Below are 17,227 nucleotides of genomic sequence, written 5' to 3' on the forward strand. Positions count from 1 at the left end.
AAGCAGGCAATAATGGACATGGTTATTATCTCATCCAGTTTCTACAATAATCCTTTGGGTTGCACTGCAATCTACAGGTGAGGCAACTGAGGTCCAGAAGGCAAAGGAGACTCCACTTAAAGAGGCAGGGCTCTCTCCCATAGCCAAGCTTTACTATCTGCAAATTTCAGGATGTCTTCAATTTTGATTTCAAAGTTCTAACTTCAACTTTCCAGGTCAGCCTGTACTGAGATGGGACAGAGCAGGAAATCGGGACAACACCAGTGAGAGAAAAGAGGAAGCTTTCTCAGGATTTCAGGTATTTCAGTGATTAGAATCTCCGGCCCATATTAACAACGTGTTGTGAGAGCATCCAAAAAATAGTCACCAAAGAGAAAATCTTGGTCAAAGTCCAATTTTCTCCCATTAGAAATTTCCCCAAGCCTAACAAATTCATAATCAAAAGCATCATACTTCTTAATTCCTTGTGTATATCCTGGTTTATAAATTTACTCTATCCTTCACAGCCACAAGAATTCACTTCTTTCTCCACCACCCCACAATTTATTTTGTGTTCTTGACTGGCCAGGCTTTTTGAAAAATAATGACTTAGTCCAAATCCAACTTGAAGGCTAATCAGGCTTTTTTGCCAAGTTTCTCACTGAAACTTTTCTTCTCTTTTTTTGTTCTGACTTCAATTATAGTAAAACTCTATTTCCCCTTCTCAATGACACTTACAAGCAACACTCAAATGGAGTAGCACTCACAATTTGAGCCCAACATATGCTTATTTGATGTATTCCAAGCACCCTATCTCTTTTCTTTGATCTCATACATCACTTTCCACATGGCCATCAAAAATGGGCAAAGAAACATACACATGCCATGCCTCTCATCCATATAAAGAAAGGAGAACATTGGACCACTATGAGCTAACTCTCTTTAAATGATACCAGGGTCTCTAACTTTCTCTGTTCTTTCTCCCATCTGCTGGGAGACAGGACATGAAAAGAATTTGGGTGCATAGCGTCCCTCACCCAGGATGTCTCTTTTCCATACCCATTGGCCTAGCCAAACAGGGGCCTCCTTCTCAGCATAAGGTTAAGGATTATTTGCCTCAATATGTCACTGATTTGATTATTTCCTGCCCCGCCCCAGACTTTCTCATTTTCCAAACCTCAAAGTAGAAGTCTGATTGCTGCCTCAAGTACCCAGATGTTTCCTTTTGAAGTTGAATGAGTTTGCTCTCAATTATTCAATGGAATAGGAAGTGGGGCATTCTCTCTCTCTCTCTCTCTCTCTCTCTCTCTGTCTCTGTCTCTGTCTCTTTATTTATTTATATATTTTTGCATTTAATAGTAATTTATTTTTCCCCAATTACATGTAAAGATAGTTTTCAACATTCATTTTTGTAAGATTTTTGAGTTCCAAATTTTTCTCACTCCCTCCTTTCCCTCCTCACTCCCCAATACAGCAAGCAATCTGATATAGGTTATACATATACAATTATGTTAAACGTATTTCCACATTAATCATGTTGTAAAAGAAGACTCAGAACAAAAGGGAAAAAACAAAAGAAAGAAAAAAAAAACAAACAAAAAAATGAAACTAGTCTGCTTCGACCTGCATTCAGACTCCCCAGTTCTTTCTCTGGACATAGATAGTGTTTTCCACCATGAGTCTTTGGAGAGTTTTGGATCATTGAATTGCTGAGAAGAGCTAGGTCTATCATTGCAGATCATAGCACAGTGTTGATCTTACTATGTGCAATGTTCTCCTGGAGGTGGGTCATCCTTTCAATTCTATAGTACAATGACGATTTGACCAAGTGATAGAGTTTGGTGGCTTCCTGCCATGACGCCGTCTTTATCCTCTTTTTATTAGTTTCCTTTTCTAACCACCATGAGTTCACCTCATTCCCCTTCGCTAAGTGCCCCATGACACCTCATATTCTAAGGTATCAGGACAAGAGGGCCTTCACTGCTGTAACTTGTTCCTTCTTTATTACTTGCCAAGCCCTTAAAGAACCACAAGGGGGAAACAAATGGAATATTCCACTTTTTTCAACAACTATCTTGGTTCTAGGTATAGTCCATAGAGTGTGCTTCTACCCTCACGTACTGGTCATATTGCCAAGGCTAGGGTGATATATTTGGGCTTGAGGAAACTCTAAATACTCCTAACCTGCATTTAATGCATAATAGAGGGAAAACTCTCAAAAGAGATCATTCTGGACCATTCCAATGAGGAGAGAGAAAGGAAGTTGCCCAAAGAGATAAATGTGGATGCACAGGGAACAACTTAGGCTTTGAAAAGCTATATCCAGATGATGGGAGCAAGGACAAAGACAGATAACAGAAGATTAATGTGAAAGTATGTAATGACCTCTAAGAAGAGTGTGAGGTGTGCTAAAGTCAATCAAGAGCTGAGATTCATGAGGCAACTTCAGGACAACAGAAAGTGCTTTTTGAGGCTGGTTTATGGAAAAGAAATCAAGGAGGTGATTAGGCCACAGCTTGGGATGGATAACATGATAACTGGCAATAGGCAGAAGGCAGAGATGCTCAGTTCTTTTGTTCTTGTACTCTCTGCCAAGGAGTGTGACCTTTGCACTGGTGAGGCTAGAACAAAAATGGTTCATAGAGATCTGCTCCCCAGTGTAAGTAAGGAGATAGGGAGTGCTCGGCAGCCACAGAGGAGCTCAGCTCACCTGGCTCAGAAGAACTCTGACTTTAGGGAGCTACAGGAACGGGCAGATGGGATTGAAGAGCCAATACCGGTAACATTTGAAAGTTCTTCAATTGATAATGACTTATTCGGCATCTATTATGTACTAGAGTCTAGTATAGTCTAGTAACTAGATTGTGCTACTGGTGGAGATGCAAGTACAAAGAATGAAGCAATGCCTACTCACAAGGAGCCTCCATTCTAAGGGAGGAGAAGAGAAGCACGTATCAAAACACATGCAGCCTCAATACGGAGCAAATGGAAATAGGCAGTTAAATGCAAGGTAGTTTTGGAGGGAGGGCAGTAGCAACTTGTTGAGGTCAAACAGCACGGGTCTTCTTTAGTCCAAAAACTTCTCATTTCCTCGCATACCCATTCCAGTTCAATGTCAGGGGCTGGTCCTTAGAATCTGGAATGTTGAGTTAATTGCAAAGCCAGCTGTCACTACCCCAGGTCTCTTAAGTCACTGCTCTCTGTGGGCTGAATCAAAGATGAGTTATACTAGTGTTTATTTGGAACATACTTATATATGCACATACTATTTTCCTGATATGATGAAGCTACTTAAGGACAGGCACTGTCTTGTATTTATCTTTATTTATTTATTTATCTTATATTTATATCCTTAGAGCCTAGTACAGTAGTTAGTATACAATAAGTGCCTCATAAATGCATGTTGATTGCTCAACTGACTAGGGAGGTGATAGTCCTCTTGTCAGATCACATCTGGTGGCACCATGGTATAAGAAGGACATTGGTTAGCTAGAGAGTGTCCTGAGGAGGGAAGCCAGGATGGGGAAGGGTCTCAAGTCCATGGCATACGAGGATCATGTGAAAGATCTGGACATATTTTGCCTGGAAAAAAAAAGTCTGAAGAGGGCTAGGATATCTGTCTTAGAGTATTTGAAGGATTGTGATGAAAGAGTGATTAGATCTGTTTTTCTTGTGAACAGTGGAACAGTGAGTGGAAGATGTGAAGAGCTAAATTCAGGTTTGAAATAAGGAAAAACTTTCTAGCAATTAGAGCTGCCCCTAAGTGGACTCCATTTTCTCAGAAAATAATGTATATCTTTTCACTTGAGGTCTTTATTTAAAGATTGGATGACCAATCAGTCAATCCATAAACAATTATTAGGTACCTACTATGTTCTATATATGCTAAGTGCTAAGTATACAAGAAGAGGCAAAAGATAGTTACTGCCCTATAGGAGCTCACAGCCCAATGGGGGAGAAAACAAGCCAATCGCTGTGTCAAACAAGTTATATAGTGGATAAATAGAAATTAATTAACAGAGGAAAAGCATTAGCATTAAGAGGGGTTTCAAAAGGCTCCCTGTAAAAGATGGGATTTTATTTGGGATTTGAGGGAAGCCAGGGTGGCCAAGAGTCAAAAATGATGAGAGAACACTTTCTCAGAATGGGGGACAGATAAAGAAAATGCCCAGAGCAAAGAAATGGAATGTTTTGTTCTTGGAACAGCCAGGTAAGTATCACTGGATCAAAGGGTATGGGGAGGGGTGTAAGGTATAGAAAGATTGGAAAAGTAGAAGGTATCTGAATATCAAACAGAGGATTTTGTATTTGATTGAAGCAATGAGGAGTCAGTGGAGTTTATTGAGTATGGGGGTAATATGATTGGATCTGTGTTTTAGGAAAATCACTGTAGTGACTGAATGGAGGATAACTTGGAGAGAGGAGAGACTGAAGGCAGGCAGACCCAGCAGCAGACTATTGCAGTAGTCCATGTGTGAGGTGTTGAGGGCCTACACCAGAGTGGTGGCAGTGTCAGAGGAGACAAGGGAGGCATATGTGAGAGATGTCACAAGGGTGAAAATGATAGGCCTTGGCAGCAGATTAGATATGGAATGGGAGAGACAGTGAGCAGTTGAGGATGACTCCTAGGTTGCAAGCCTGGGGGACTGGGAGGGTGGTGTTGCCCTTGGCAGTAACGGAGAAGGTAGGAGAATGGATAGTCTAGAGGGGAAGATAATGAGTTCCACTTTGGACATGTTGAATTTAAGACATCTACTCAGTTTAAGATGCCTTAATGGTAATTGGAGATGTGAGAATGGAGGTCAGTAGAGAGACTGGGACAGAAAAGGTAGATTTGGGAATATCTGCTATGGTAGTTAAATCCATTGGAGCTGATGAGCTCACCATTGCTGTAGAGAGAGAAGAGAAGAGGGTCCAGGACAGAACCCTGAGAGACACATAGTTAAACATTATGATCTGGCAAGAGAATCCAGCAAAGGAGACCAAGAAGGAGCAGTGTGACAGCAGGAGAAGAACTAGGAGAGAGTGGTGTCCCAAAAACCTACAGTGAAGAAAATATCAAGGAGGAGAGGGTGATCAACAGTGTCAAAGGCTGCAGAGAGGCCAAGATGAGAAAATGATGAGAGAATGACCATGTGTCAGTTGTGTTGAAAACAGGATTCTAGTTCAGTTATGTGATATAGTAGGTGGTGACTGAGGTGACTGAGGCCTTTTCTGACTCCAAAATTCTAGAATTTGCCTGTAACCTTTTACATTTTTGATCAGTCTTCCATTAAAAAAACGATCCTTTTATGTCAGTTATTCCCAGAAATGTTCCACCTTTCCACTTCCCATAAATGAGCCCTCCCTTGTAACAAAGAAAATGTATTAAGCAAAATCAATTGTGCAAGGACTGGAACTGGCAATGTATGTAAAAATCAGCAGCCACTGTCTCTCTCCTCTCCAACAAAAGGTGAGAATTATTTTTTCCATTCCTTTCCAGGGCCAAGGGCAATCATTGTGAGTAGCCAGTTTGGTCATTATTTTGGTATTCTTTTCATTCCCATTGTTGTAATAATCACGTATATTGTCCTCTTGGTCCTACTCTACTCTGAATTAGTTCATAAGAGTCTTTTCATGTTCTTCTGAGCTCCTCACTTTGTCATTTTGATGATGCAATCTTATTCCATTTCACTGCTGCATTTGCCACAGTTTAAATATCTGATTTTTAATTGCAGGTGTCTGCTTTTTATCTAACTTTTATTTACCCTCCCACTCCCCTTTGTCTCTGAATCAGCTTAGTTTTCAAATGTATCTTATCCTAACCCTAATCATTAAACCATGCCTTGTAACAATTTCTTTAAAAGAGAAGAAAAAACAAAGTGTGATAAAACTAACCAATACATCAACTGAGTTTGACAGTATGTGTGAAGTTCCATACCCGTAGTTCTGCACCCCTCCAATTAAAGGAAGGAGGCACATTTTCTCCTCTTTTCTTTTGAAATAATTTTTTTTTGGCCATCATTCCTTCCATTTACATTGTAATCATCTTGCATATTGCTTTCTGTATTCTAACTACTTCACTTTGTGTCAGTTCAAAATATCTTCCTATGCTTCTCTGAATGCTTAATATTTAAGTCTTATTAAGCAGAATATTTAAGTCTTATTAAGCTGTTCCTGCACAGCAACTTGCTTATCTGCTCCCCAATCAATGGATATCTACTTTCTTTCCAGTTCTTTGCTAACAAAAAAAAAGGATGTTGCTATGAATATTTTGGCATATATGAGACTTTTCCAACTTGCTTGAGTTATATCCTAGCAGTAGGAGCTCTGAATCAGAGGCATATTTTATTGCCCTTTTTCTATAGTTCCAAATTGTTTTCCAGAAGTCTTGGACCCCCACTCTTTTCTGTTGATTCTATTTAGAGCTTTCTGAGTTAAATGTGCTTCTATTAAATAGGTTTATCTTGGATTCTGTTTTCAAATCTATTTATCATTTTCTTCCATTTTATTAGGGGAATTTAGCCCATTTGCATTGAGTGATATAATTGTTAGGATTGTTTTTTCCTTTGGTCATCTCAGAATGGAGTATGTACTTTCTTACTATTTTAAAAGTCATTTCTATCAATCTAAATGTAACATAACCATTCAAATAAGTTTCTCCACCTAATATTAATACCATTGTTTGCTACTCTGCATTGCGGGTTCCTTTTATCAAAGATAAGGATTTCCTTTCAGTCCTGCCCTTCTCCCTCCTCTTTTCTCCTTAGATTTTTCTATTTCTCTGAAAGATACACCTGAAACCTCAAGTGATTTAGTTGGCACCTCTTTGAGAATTCTCCTAAGATAGTAGTGCAGTGGGGATGGAGTTCATCAGGAGTCCCATAACCTTTAGTTTCTCCCCAGCAAAATGGATGAAATGACAAAAGGTAAGAAGCAAGAGAGTAAACAAGGTGTTATGGTCTTAAAGTAAAGTGCAAAGAAGTAGGTCACTTTTTTACCCTTTTCCATGATATGAGTAATTTCTCCAGTCAAGCTTGATGCAATTAGAGGGCAGAGAGCCATTGAATGGTCACAGAATTTGCCACACCTAGGCAGGTCTTTAAAAAGCAAGACACTTTGTCTAGGGAGTCAACTGAGACAGGAGATACCTCTGAGGAGTATCAACTCTGAGAGCAGAGAAGAGAGCCAGTTATAGAAGAAAAAATCTGCCTTTGAGAAGGAACTGCTCTTCATCCCTTCAAGGGTGGGAGAGGATTTCTCTGTCATCCTCCCACAATTGACTATTGCATCTTGCAGTGAAGCAAATCTTCCATTAGGAGACACTGCATCTAACGGGGAGCAGGCCCAGGCATTTAAGGTATGATACCAGTGAAGAGCTATAGCTGGCTCTGCTAGTAGAGATACCACATTTAGGGGAACAGTATGATGACAGCACAAGAAAAAAAAAAGATATCAGGGACTTGTAATGCTGGGGGCGCTAGTTCCTTTAGTCATGGATGTTAACTACCTGTACTCCTCTCCACCAGTTTATTTTATGTTTCAGTCCACTCTTCCCATTGATTTTGCATATATTTCTGGGAAAGTGTGCCTCCGGTTGATAAGAGAATCTTTTGTAGCTATTTTTCCTATAGTGCTGCCTCAGCAAATGTCTTTGCTTTGAGCTAATTTTGTCTACAGGCTGACCATTAAAGTGACTTATCCTTCCTACGGCGTTATATTCAGTTTTTTAAGGCCATGTCAGTTTTGGTTTTAAGTTAATTTTCTTTTTGTCTTTTGGAATATTGTATCCCAGTACTTCCCCTTCTTTTTAGTAGTTGTAGTGGAATTTTATGTGAATCTGACTACGATTCCTTTGTACTTAAACTCTTTATTTCTGGTTGCTTGCAGTATTTTTTTTTTTTGTTTAACCTGTAAGCTTTGAATTTTGATTATGCCATTCCTGGGTATTTTCAATTTAGTTATTCCATAGATAATTGGTGGGTTTGTCCTATTTTCACATTGCCTTCTGATTCTTATAGATCTGGGATGATTTCTTTTATGATTTCTTGGAATATGGGAGTCAGCTTTTTTGTTTTGTTATATTTTTTAATAGATTGATAATTATTAAATTACCTCTCCTTGAATTGCTTTCCAGGTCATTTGCTTTTTATTGTAGATAATCCATATAGTCTTCTAATTTTTCAGTCTATTGACTTTGTTCTAATATTTCTTATCTCATTGAATCATGGAGTTTTGTTTTCTCCATTACATTTTTCAAGGAGTCCATTATTTACATGTTTCTACTTTCTTTTCTGATCTAGTTATTCTCCTACCCTTTCCCCCAGGAGCTTTAAAAATTCCATTAAAAATTTCTTGCTTTATTTCTTCTATTCACTCTTGAAGTCCTTATGGTCAAGCCTTAACTTTTTCTGAGACTCTACTTGTACTTATTGTTGACTTAATTGCTTCTTCTGTTTTTACCTCTTCATATACTTTTAACCCATAGTATTTTTTTCTACTGTACTCAGAATTTTCTTCTGTTTAATCACCTCTCCAACTTCAGTTCCTACATTGGTATTTTGAGACATTTCCACTCCCTTCCACTCTCTTGGATAGGAATGAGCAGTCCTTGCCTCAATCTGTCTGCTCTTCAATCTGCATGCTGCTGTCCCTATCCTGCCATAGTTTTAGATGGAGTCACTGTGACCAGGTCCTGCCCTTTGCTAGCATCAGCCTCCTGGTGGTTTCAGTCCTGAATCTGCCTCGTTCTTCTTGAGCAATCACCAACCAGGAATTGGCACTGTCCCAGGATGTGGCCCTGACAGGTCTTAACTGGATATCCGAGATTGCCTTGGTTTCATGACTCTTGGAGGGCCCTATGGCACAGGCTGCATAAGCACCGCATTGTTTTCCTCCCTGGATAATTACCCTCCGGGTGTTGGCCTTTCCTCTACTGTGGCTCTGATACGAGTTCTGGTTTTAAGTCTCTTGGAGGGCCCTGAGCCTTATGTGCCCTGCCTGGCCCTATTCTACAGTGAGAGGGTAAGTAGGAGGTGGCACCTGAAATTAAGTTTGAAGGAAGCTGGGTTTCTATGCAGCAAAGGTAAGAAGAAACGTGTGTCTTATGTGGGGTCCACTTGGACAGAGATATGGAGGGAGGATATGAGATGTTGCTTATGAGCAACAGTTTGGAGGCCATTTTGACTAGAAGACAGAGTAAATAAAGGTAGTATTATGAAGTGCCACTGGGATGGGAGCCAGATCATGGAAGTTTTTAATGTCGGACTGAAAAGATTGCCTTCCATGGGGAATCATTGGAAATTTTTGATTGAGGGCAGGAGGGAGGGATGGGGCACATGTTCTGTAAACTTTTTGCAGCCCATTTGCTTTCCAAATATTCATCTTCTGACTTCAGAAAGCACCCTGAATCTCCCTGAAGAGATACTTCTGGACCAACGGCCCAGCTTGCTTCTTTTCATAATATTATATTCCTAATTTCTGTGATCCTCTCTTTTCTTTCTTCTATTATCTGTGATCCTTGTTGTATTTTTTTTTTTTGGTAAATAGTTTCTTCACTTATTAAGGCAGTTTTTAATATTTTCCCCTTATTTTAGCATCTTCAATTTTGACTCTGTGGGAATCCTGTGGATTTTTTCTTATTGTATTTTGCCCATGTTTTAGACCAACACAAATTTTCTGTAACTGTTTCTTGATGTAAAGTGAGGAATAAGGGAATAAGCATTTATTAAGTGCCTATGATATGTGCCGGGTGCTGTGCTAATCTCTTAATATTACCTAATTTGAACCACCTAACAACTATGGGATGTAGGTGCCATAATCATGCCAATTTTACAATTGACAAAACTGAGGCAGACAGAGGTTAAATGACTTGACCAGGGCCACGGTTAATAAGTATCTCAGGTTAAATTTGATCTCAGGTCTACCTGACTGGGCCCAGTGCTCTATCTATTTCACTACCAGCTGCCTCTAAATTCTTTGCATGTGCTAAATCCTGAGTGTACTGTGATACAATCCATCCTCTAGGTATGGCACAAGGGTCTGTGGGTCTCCATAATTCAGTGATTTTTTTTTGAGCCTGCATTTCCAGCTGCTTTGCATTGTGGACGACCTCTCTATCCCCTTTAACTGTTAGCCAAATCAAGCAATCTAAGTGTATTCCTTAGGGCCTTTCTCTCCTAACACCTATTGGAACAAACAAGACAGGGTTCACCTGCTACTTCTACCCTCAAGGCTCTTGGACTAGTCCTGACAGGTATCTTTTCTAGTACTATTGCTCAGGAGATCATCACTATGCTTCCGCTGTTGATGATCAGTGAAAATCAATGAGTTAGTCAGATCTAATTAGCTTTTAGAAAGGGTTTTTTACTTAAGTGGTTTAGTAAGAATAGTTGATACAAAAATTTCCTTCCAGAAATCTCTGACACACTTTTTCTGCCAATACCTACAGAGTCCAGGGGGAAAGTGGGCTCAAGCTTAGGGAATGACTGTGGCAAATGGATAAATTTACAACTCCTGATCTAGGAAGTTCTATTGCTGCGGTCTTCAAGCTGTTCCCTTTAATTCAATGCAGCTTTTCTGTTGGGTTCCTTGCAGAATCTTGAATCTACCTTTTCTTATCATGTCTACTCAGTCTTCACTATCCAATAAGTCCCTGACTCCCAAATACAGACATCACAACCAGCTGCCACTATTCTGGAGACACTGCTAGAACATCAATGAAAAAGTTCAATTTTTCTGTACCTCTGAAGGTCCTTCTCTGGTCAAGGTGGGGGGCAGGAGACCAAGGTGCTTTCCTCTTCCATTCTTCTCAGTGATTTCTGCTCAGAAGCCTGGGGAACAGAAGAAAATAAGCATTTATTAACTCCTACTGTGTACCAGGCACTGGGCTGGCACTTTACAAAGGTTATCTCATCTGAACTTGAGCTGGAAAGCTAGTCCCCTAAGTGACTAGACCCTTGAATCAATTGGGTTCTAGACTGGCTTACTAATTATACATCACCCACAGCATGTAATCAAGCAGTTTACAGGATTGTAAAGTGCTTATTCAGTTTCATTTGTAATCTGAACATACTTACTGTACAAGGTCATTTCAGTTCATTCAATGGCTTACCAGGCTCTAATCTACATTAATTAATGATTTTTTTTAACAGTTAGTTTGAGGCCTATGATTTGATTTAATGGAAATATGTTCTCACCTGATTAATAGCATGTTATTTCTTATTTTAAGTTTGTGAGGTGTGATTTGATTGATTGATTCACTGGAGCCTACCCCATCAACACCCAACTTTTCAAATCAATTAATAAACATTTACTAGACATTTTATTACGTGCTAAGCACTGGAGATGTAATGAAAAAGTGAATCTTTGGTTACTTTCTTGGGTTTTCAACAGTTTGGAGTAGATTCTTCAGGCTAGTTAGTTCCTTTCATTCATTTAAAAAAAATCTCAGAGTCACAGAACCTGAGATCTGTGCTAGGTTGATGGACTTCAGAGGCACTTAGTTAAACACACTCTTGATCAAGAATTGGAAAGCTTATACCTTCCGGAACACCCTATCTCACTTTAGGATAACTATTTGTTAAGTTTTCCTTAAAATGAACCAAGATCTTCCTTTCTGCATTAAGTTCCCTGAGGCAAAGTTTTGAATTAAAGATGCTTTAATTTAATTTTTGTTTGGTGGTGGGTAATCAGATATGGGAGCTTTACCTACATTTTTGGTGTTCTTTCAATGGAGGAAATTGGATCTGTGGGAAGGAAAATGACTCAGAAGTCAGCTTTAGGGAATAGAACTTTTTTTTTTAATATTGGAGATAACCAGATACCAAGTATTATTTCTAAATGATAACTGATACCCAACTTATTTCAAGCAGTCTTTAATACAGTACAATTTGAGGACAGCGAAAGTTTTATAATTTCTTTTAAAAAGTTTGAATAGCATTTGATCCATTAGGGGAAGAGACAGGAATAGGGGCAGGGATAAGTATTTATATAGCACCTATTGTGTGCCAGGCATTATACTGAGTGATTTTTCGCTTATTATCTCACTGGTATCTCATTCTTCCATTAGCGTAACATGAATGGTAAGTGGATGAGCTGTGCCAAAAGGCACTTATAACTTATAGACATTTCACAAATTGTACACATCTCACCTTACTGAAGTCATGTCTGGACCCTTTTGGTCTCCTCTTTCTGACGACTCTTCCACATCACTTCTCTAAGAAAAAGCGATCATCACAGCCATATCTTGAGTTTTGTCCATTTCTCGTTTTTCAGAATCAACAACTTCTTCATTTTATTGGATCTCTTGGGAAGGCAGTGTCTTTTTATCTTTGTCCTTTATTCTATTTGGGTTTGTAAGTGTAGGGAATCTACTAAATCAATCATAGATCAAGCAATGATTTCCACTGTTAAGACTTGGCTGGACTTAAATGCCTAATACCAAACTACCTTGCTGGTTATATATAAGCCCACAAGGAGTGAACAAATGTCTCTTCAACTAATCTGCGATATATTTCTGGTGCAGACTTCTTGCACCTAGGATAAAGACTTTGATTCAATATTCTTATCTGGTTAAGGTAATAAGGGATTAGTGGGTTTGCATGATTGATCCATTGCTTTCCCGTCCCCCCATCTTAATAGATATTAATTTTGTCTTTTGTTATCACCAGTTTTTTTCTTATCTGTGAGAATGTCAGTTCAATGTTTTTTCTGTGATGTTCAGTACTTGCTTTCCAACTGTCTTCTTAAAGTTCATGATTTACAGAAATGAAACTTTTGGATCCAGATCATTCTCCAAAAAGAGTATGAATGAATCCTTTCTGATTTTCCGGAGCTTTAGAATGAGGACACTTATCTTATGCCTTCCAATTCTTGCATTTGGCAGAATTGTTGTAGTTCAGTCACTTTTTAGTCCTGTCCAACTCTCTGTGACCCAATTTGGGGTTTTCTTGGCAAAGGTATTAGAGGGGTGGGCCATTTCCTTCTCCAGCTCATTTTACAGATGAAGAACTGAAGCAAACAGGGTTAAGTGACTTTCCCAGGGTCAAAAAACTAATAAGTGTCTGAGGCCAGATTTGAACCAAAGAAGATGAGTCTTCCTAACTCCAGTCTCAGCACTCTATCTGCTATGCCACCTAGCTGCCTTTGGCAGAGTAGGCCCATGCAAATGAATGGTTATACCATAGATCAGCATGCTCACTAAGGAAGGGAAAAGAAGGAAACCCACAAATAAGACGTGTCCAATTGTGATTTATTAATTGATTTTTTACATAGGTTACCAAGGTCTCAGCAAGACTAGAGATATGAGGTAGGGTGATAGGGTCCTGTAAGTCTGCATCCAGATCAAGGTGGAATAAATGGGGCTTCTAAAGATGCCTGCCCAAATTTCCACTTTCGTATATGAAATGTCCCATATTTGACTTTTGTTAGGGATGCTCTGTCAACTTTGGAGGTGTCTAGGGTACTGGTGGGGAAGAAAGTGTTATCTTTTACCCTTCTTTCCAGACCTACATTTTATGATTTTTGAGCATGTTAATTACTTGCTGGGACAAAGAAGGGAGAAGGATAGATAGGGAAGGAGTCTGACCCATTCCATGACTGGTTTAGGGTGTGTCCTTTTTTTTTTTTGTAGATATCTTCACACTTGGTGGCATCATATGCAAACATTTATTAAAACTATTAACACACTACAAAGAATACATAAAAACAAATAATTACAATAGACACACATTATAAAAAGGGACATTATTACTTGAGTTTCACAAAACAAATATAATTTAGCTTATAAAGAATGTGGTATTATCATTCTACCACATCAGCATTATTTAGTGTGTTACAATGAACGCATACAACAGCTACACTCCTGAAATATAATCACTGTACATACACTACAGATCACTAAAGAAACCCTTTTGTAAATCACATTATTATAGTGTAAAATGCTACTTTCTGATCTTATCTGTCTTAAATTCAGACACTCACTTTTTAGAAGAGTTTTGAGAAAATGAGATGTAATCTGAAATCTCTTTAAAGACAAGAAAAAATCACACCATATATATGTATATAAATTCAACTGAGTCACAACATTTAGATTAAGTCTCTCTCTTTTAAATATTATGCTATTAATCCATTCCTCCTGTTAGGGAAATTTTTCACCTCAGCTAAGTAGACATAGTCTCTACTTTACAGCAAAATTGTAAAAAGCACCCCAAAAAAGTGGCACCATAGTTATGATAAATTTGGGGGCTCCTGGTTCCCACATCTGTGACTACACTTACATAGTATTCAAAGCTTCTAGTAAAGTAATCATGTTCAATAATCCAAAAATGCTACATAATAACACTATCCTTATACTTTCAAGCATATAGTATCATATCCTGTTCTTCCAGCACAAAAACATGCACACAAACATATACACTAAAACTTTCAAGGAATTATGGCTATAGTATATGAACACCATGTACTTTAAGAAAATCAAATAACTAATACCAAGGCAGAATTGTACATTAATTTGCTACTAAAAAGCCTAATAACACTTTCTTTTCTTCCACAAGGCTTCAGTGGCTCATGACTGACCATTTGAAGTCTGTTCCATACAAATTTGGATGTATGGATTCTTTTCATGAAAGAAATGTACAAACTGTATCTTTGATTATACCCCTGCAAATGGGGCATTTTCTTAGAGAAGGAGCACATTCTTTGCATACTACCAGATGACCACAAGAAATAAATACAATAGAAACTACTTTGTCCATACAAACTTTACATGTTCTTTCTTCCTGTAATCTCCTTCTGTTGGAATATACTTCATGTTCTTTTCCACAAATAAATTATTATATAACACAGAATCAATTTCTTTGAGACAGTTTTAAAAAATATTTGCTGCAGCATTTTCTTTGACTAAAATGGTGTCAATCAGTTCTCTTGCTTGTAGAGACGTCTGTGTTTTTCATTTAATAACATCATGTTCCTGCTCATTAATCACACCTGATGTTAAGAGACTATCCAAGATGAGAAGTACACAGGTCAAATGCTGAAACAGAGCCATTCTCTTCTTCCGAATTAATGTCAGGTCATCTGATGCCATTTCTTCAGTTTGCCTCTCTTTTTCCTCCTTCTTTTCTTCATTTTCTGCATTGAGGAGATCTGATACAACCTCATTGACTGTTTTATAATTTTCTCCAGTTGTTAAGATTTTACTCTGAACAATCTGTTTTACCAGACTTCTACTGAAGCCCACTTCCAAAGCAGTTTTAATCACTGGAGTGTTCATCATGACTGCATCTTCAGAATTATTTTCTCCAGGTCCAAAACGAATAATTGGTAATCAGTACTTTCATCCCCTGGAACATCTGAAGTTGACAACAACTGCTCAAGGAGATGAGGGTACCTGGCTTGAACTTGATCAACAAACTCTTGTCCTTTCATTCATATCAAATATTCACACCTTGGGAACCATTTAGGGTGTGTCCTTCTTAAGAAAAGACATGACTCTCCTTTAAGACCTTGAAGGATTTCTGAAAAAAATCTCTCCTTATGACAAGTTGTCATAAGGTCATAAAAGGAACAAACCTGTCATTCATGCCTGATTTTCTGATTTAACTCTTAACTCTCCCAAAGAAGTTTCCAGATTAAAAAGTGAATTGGTTTACCTTTGTAGAACCTCAGGATGCTAGGATCATAGACCGAGAGTTAGAAGGTACCTTAGAGGCTATTGTATCCAACCACCTCATTTGATGCATATATCTTGTCCTGGATGGGCTCTGTGAGGCTGCAGAGAGGGATGACTATTCCCTCACTGACTTCTGGTCCTGTTTTGTTGTCTACTACCTTATGAAGGAAGGAATATATACATATATATATACACACACACACATATATATTCTGCTTATATATATACATATATATTCTGTTTATATATGTGTGTGTATGTACATACATATGTAAGATTATTAAAGATTATATTCTTTCACACATTGCCTGATTCAGTGTTTGATGGGTGAAATTTCCATGTAAAAACAACCCTCAGAATGTGACTGAGCAGGAAACAGATATTTGGGATAGAAGTGCTTGCCTCTTTCATATTTTCAATATCTGCATTTGCATAATATACAGAGGAATAAACCCTTTCAAACTTTGAGAGGTCAGATTAATAGAGAAAATGGCCTTAAACGTATCTTTTTAATTCTGGGGGTCCTAGACTATGGAAATAGAGGAAACTGCTTTATATTTGGCAAATAATTTCTACTTTTAAAAGTTTGAGAGGTAGAAGGAGGTGGGAAGAGAGAAGCAGAGACAGAGAAATGCACAAACACAGACACAGAGAAAGAGACAGACCCTTGTAGACAGCTTCTGTTTTCCTCTCACCCTTCCCTTTTTTTTCTAGCTCAGATTTTTCTGTAATCAGTGGAAGTTGTGAGGATGGCAGACATGGCTATACCCCAGGTACTGTCCTAATGTCTGGGTCTATTTTGTATCTTCCAGGTAACTTCATATGTGGGATTGAAATGGGCACCTTGGGGTAGAGGAGTGAGGATGGAGATGAAGTGGTTGGAGATGTCAAATAGAGCCTTAAATGCTAAAGGGAACTGTCGGGGGTAGGCCTGTAAGGAGAAGGGTGTTCATGGCTCCATCTATGGGGCTATTGGTGAGGGTGATGGGGATGTGGAGGGGGAGGCAGTCTTACTCATCAGTCTCTATAAAGGGCCTCTACTAGCCTTTGTCTTTTACAGCAAGTTGCCTGCAGTTCAAAGAGTCACCCTGGCAAATGTGATGAAAGGTGAGGAGGGGCCCCAGGCAGATGTGATACCCAACCTGATATGGGAGTGGTTTCATAAAAAGCAGAGAAGGTTTAGTGTCAGATGGGTCCACTGGTGGCAGATTGAGAGCCAGGGTTAGAAATACAGAAGATGAGGGGTTTAACCTGATGGCAGGAAGAACTTCCAGGGCAGAATTGAACACTGGCCAGTCAACTCGGGGACAAGGGGTTGAGCCCAAGGAGCTGTCCATAACAAGCCTCTTAATATTCTGGGCAGTTCTGACATCAGGGTCCATTTTGGAATCTCAGAAGAGGAGAAGGCAGCAGTGAAAAATCGGGGGGAGCATGTTTTGAAAGCCTTGAAGAACTTGGGCCTTGATGTCAAAAAGGTACGGGGCCACGGAGGCCATGGTCTGGGCAGACCATGCAGAAACATCTGCAGAAGTTTCCTTGAAGTGGATACTGAAGTGGATTTGCTTGACTCTTTACTGGACTCAATTCCAGCCTTTC

General features: G+C 38.9%; 1 protein-coding gene across 14 annotated transcripts in view; it reads left to right on the top strand.

Moving 5' to 3' along the window:
• Nucleotides 1-213: 213 nt before the first annotated feature.
• PLA2G4C (phospholipase A2 group IVC) overlaps nt 214-17,227 on the top strand; it is a 35,542-nt gene continuing 18,528 nt past the window's right edge. For 2 of the 14 annotated variants that reach the window (XM_027859248.1, XM_027859262.1), the window contains exons 1-4: nt 8,858-8,982; nt 16,346-16,404; nt 16,692-16,738; nt 16,995-17,106. In XM_027859248.1, coding sequence (XP_027715049.1) covers nt 16,381-16,404; nt 16,692-16,738; nt 16,995-17,106 — 183 coding nt within the window. In that variant the 5' untranslated portion in view covers nt 8,858-8,982; nt 16,346-16,380. Of the gene's footprint in view, nt 299-5,407; nt 5,432-6,778; nt 6,888-7,107; nt 7,319-8,854; nt 9,044-16,345; nt 16,405-16,691; nt 16,739-16,994; nt 17,107-17,227 lie in introns of those variants that run through there. The other 12 variants (XM_027859251.1, XM_027859256.1, XM_027859257.1 and 9 more) reach the window with 12 other exon arrangements.

The sequence above is a fragment of the Vombatus ursinus genome, unplaced genomic scaffold (genome assembly GCF_900497805.2).
Source record: "Vombatus ursinus unplaced genomic scaffold, bare-nosed wombat genome assembly UNPS02014165.1, whole genome shotgun sequence".
In the NCBI taxonomy this organism is placed as follows: domain Eukaryota; kingdom Metazoa; phylum Chordata; class Mammalia; order Diprotodontia; family Vombatidae; genus Vombatus; species Vombatus ursinus.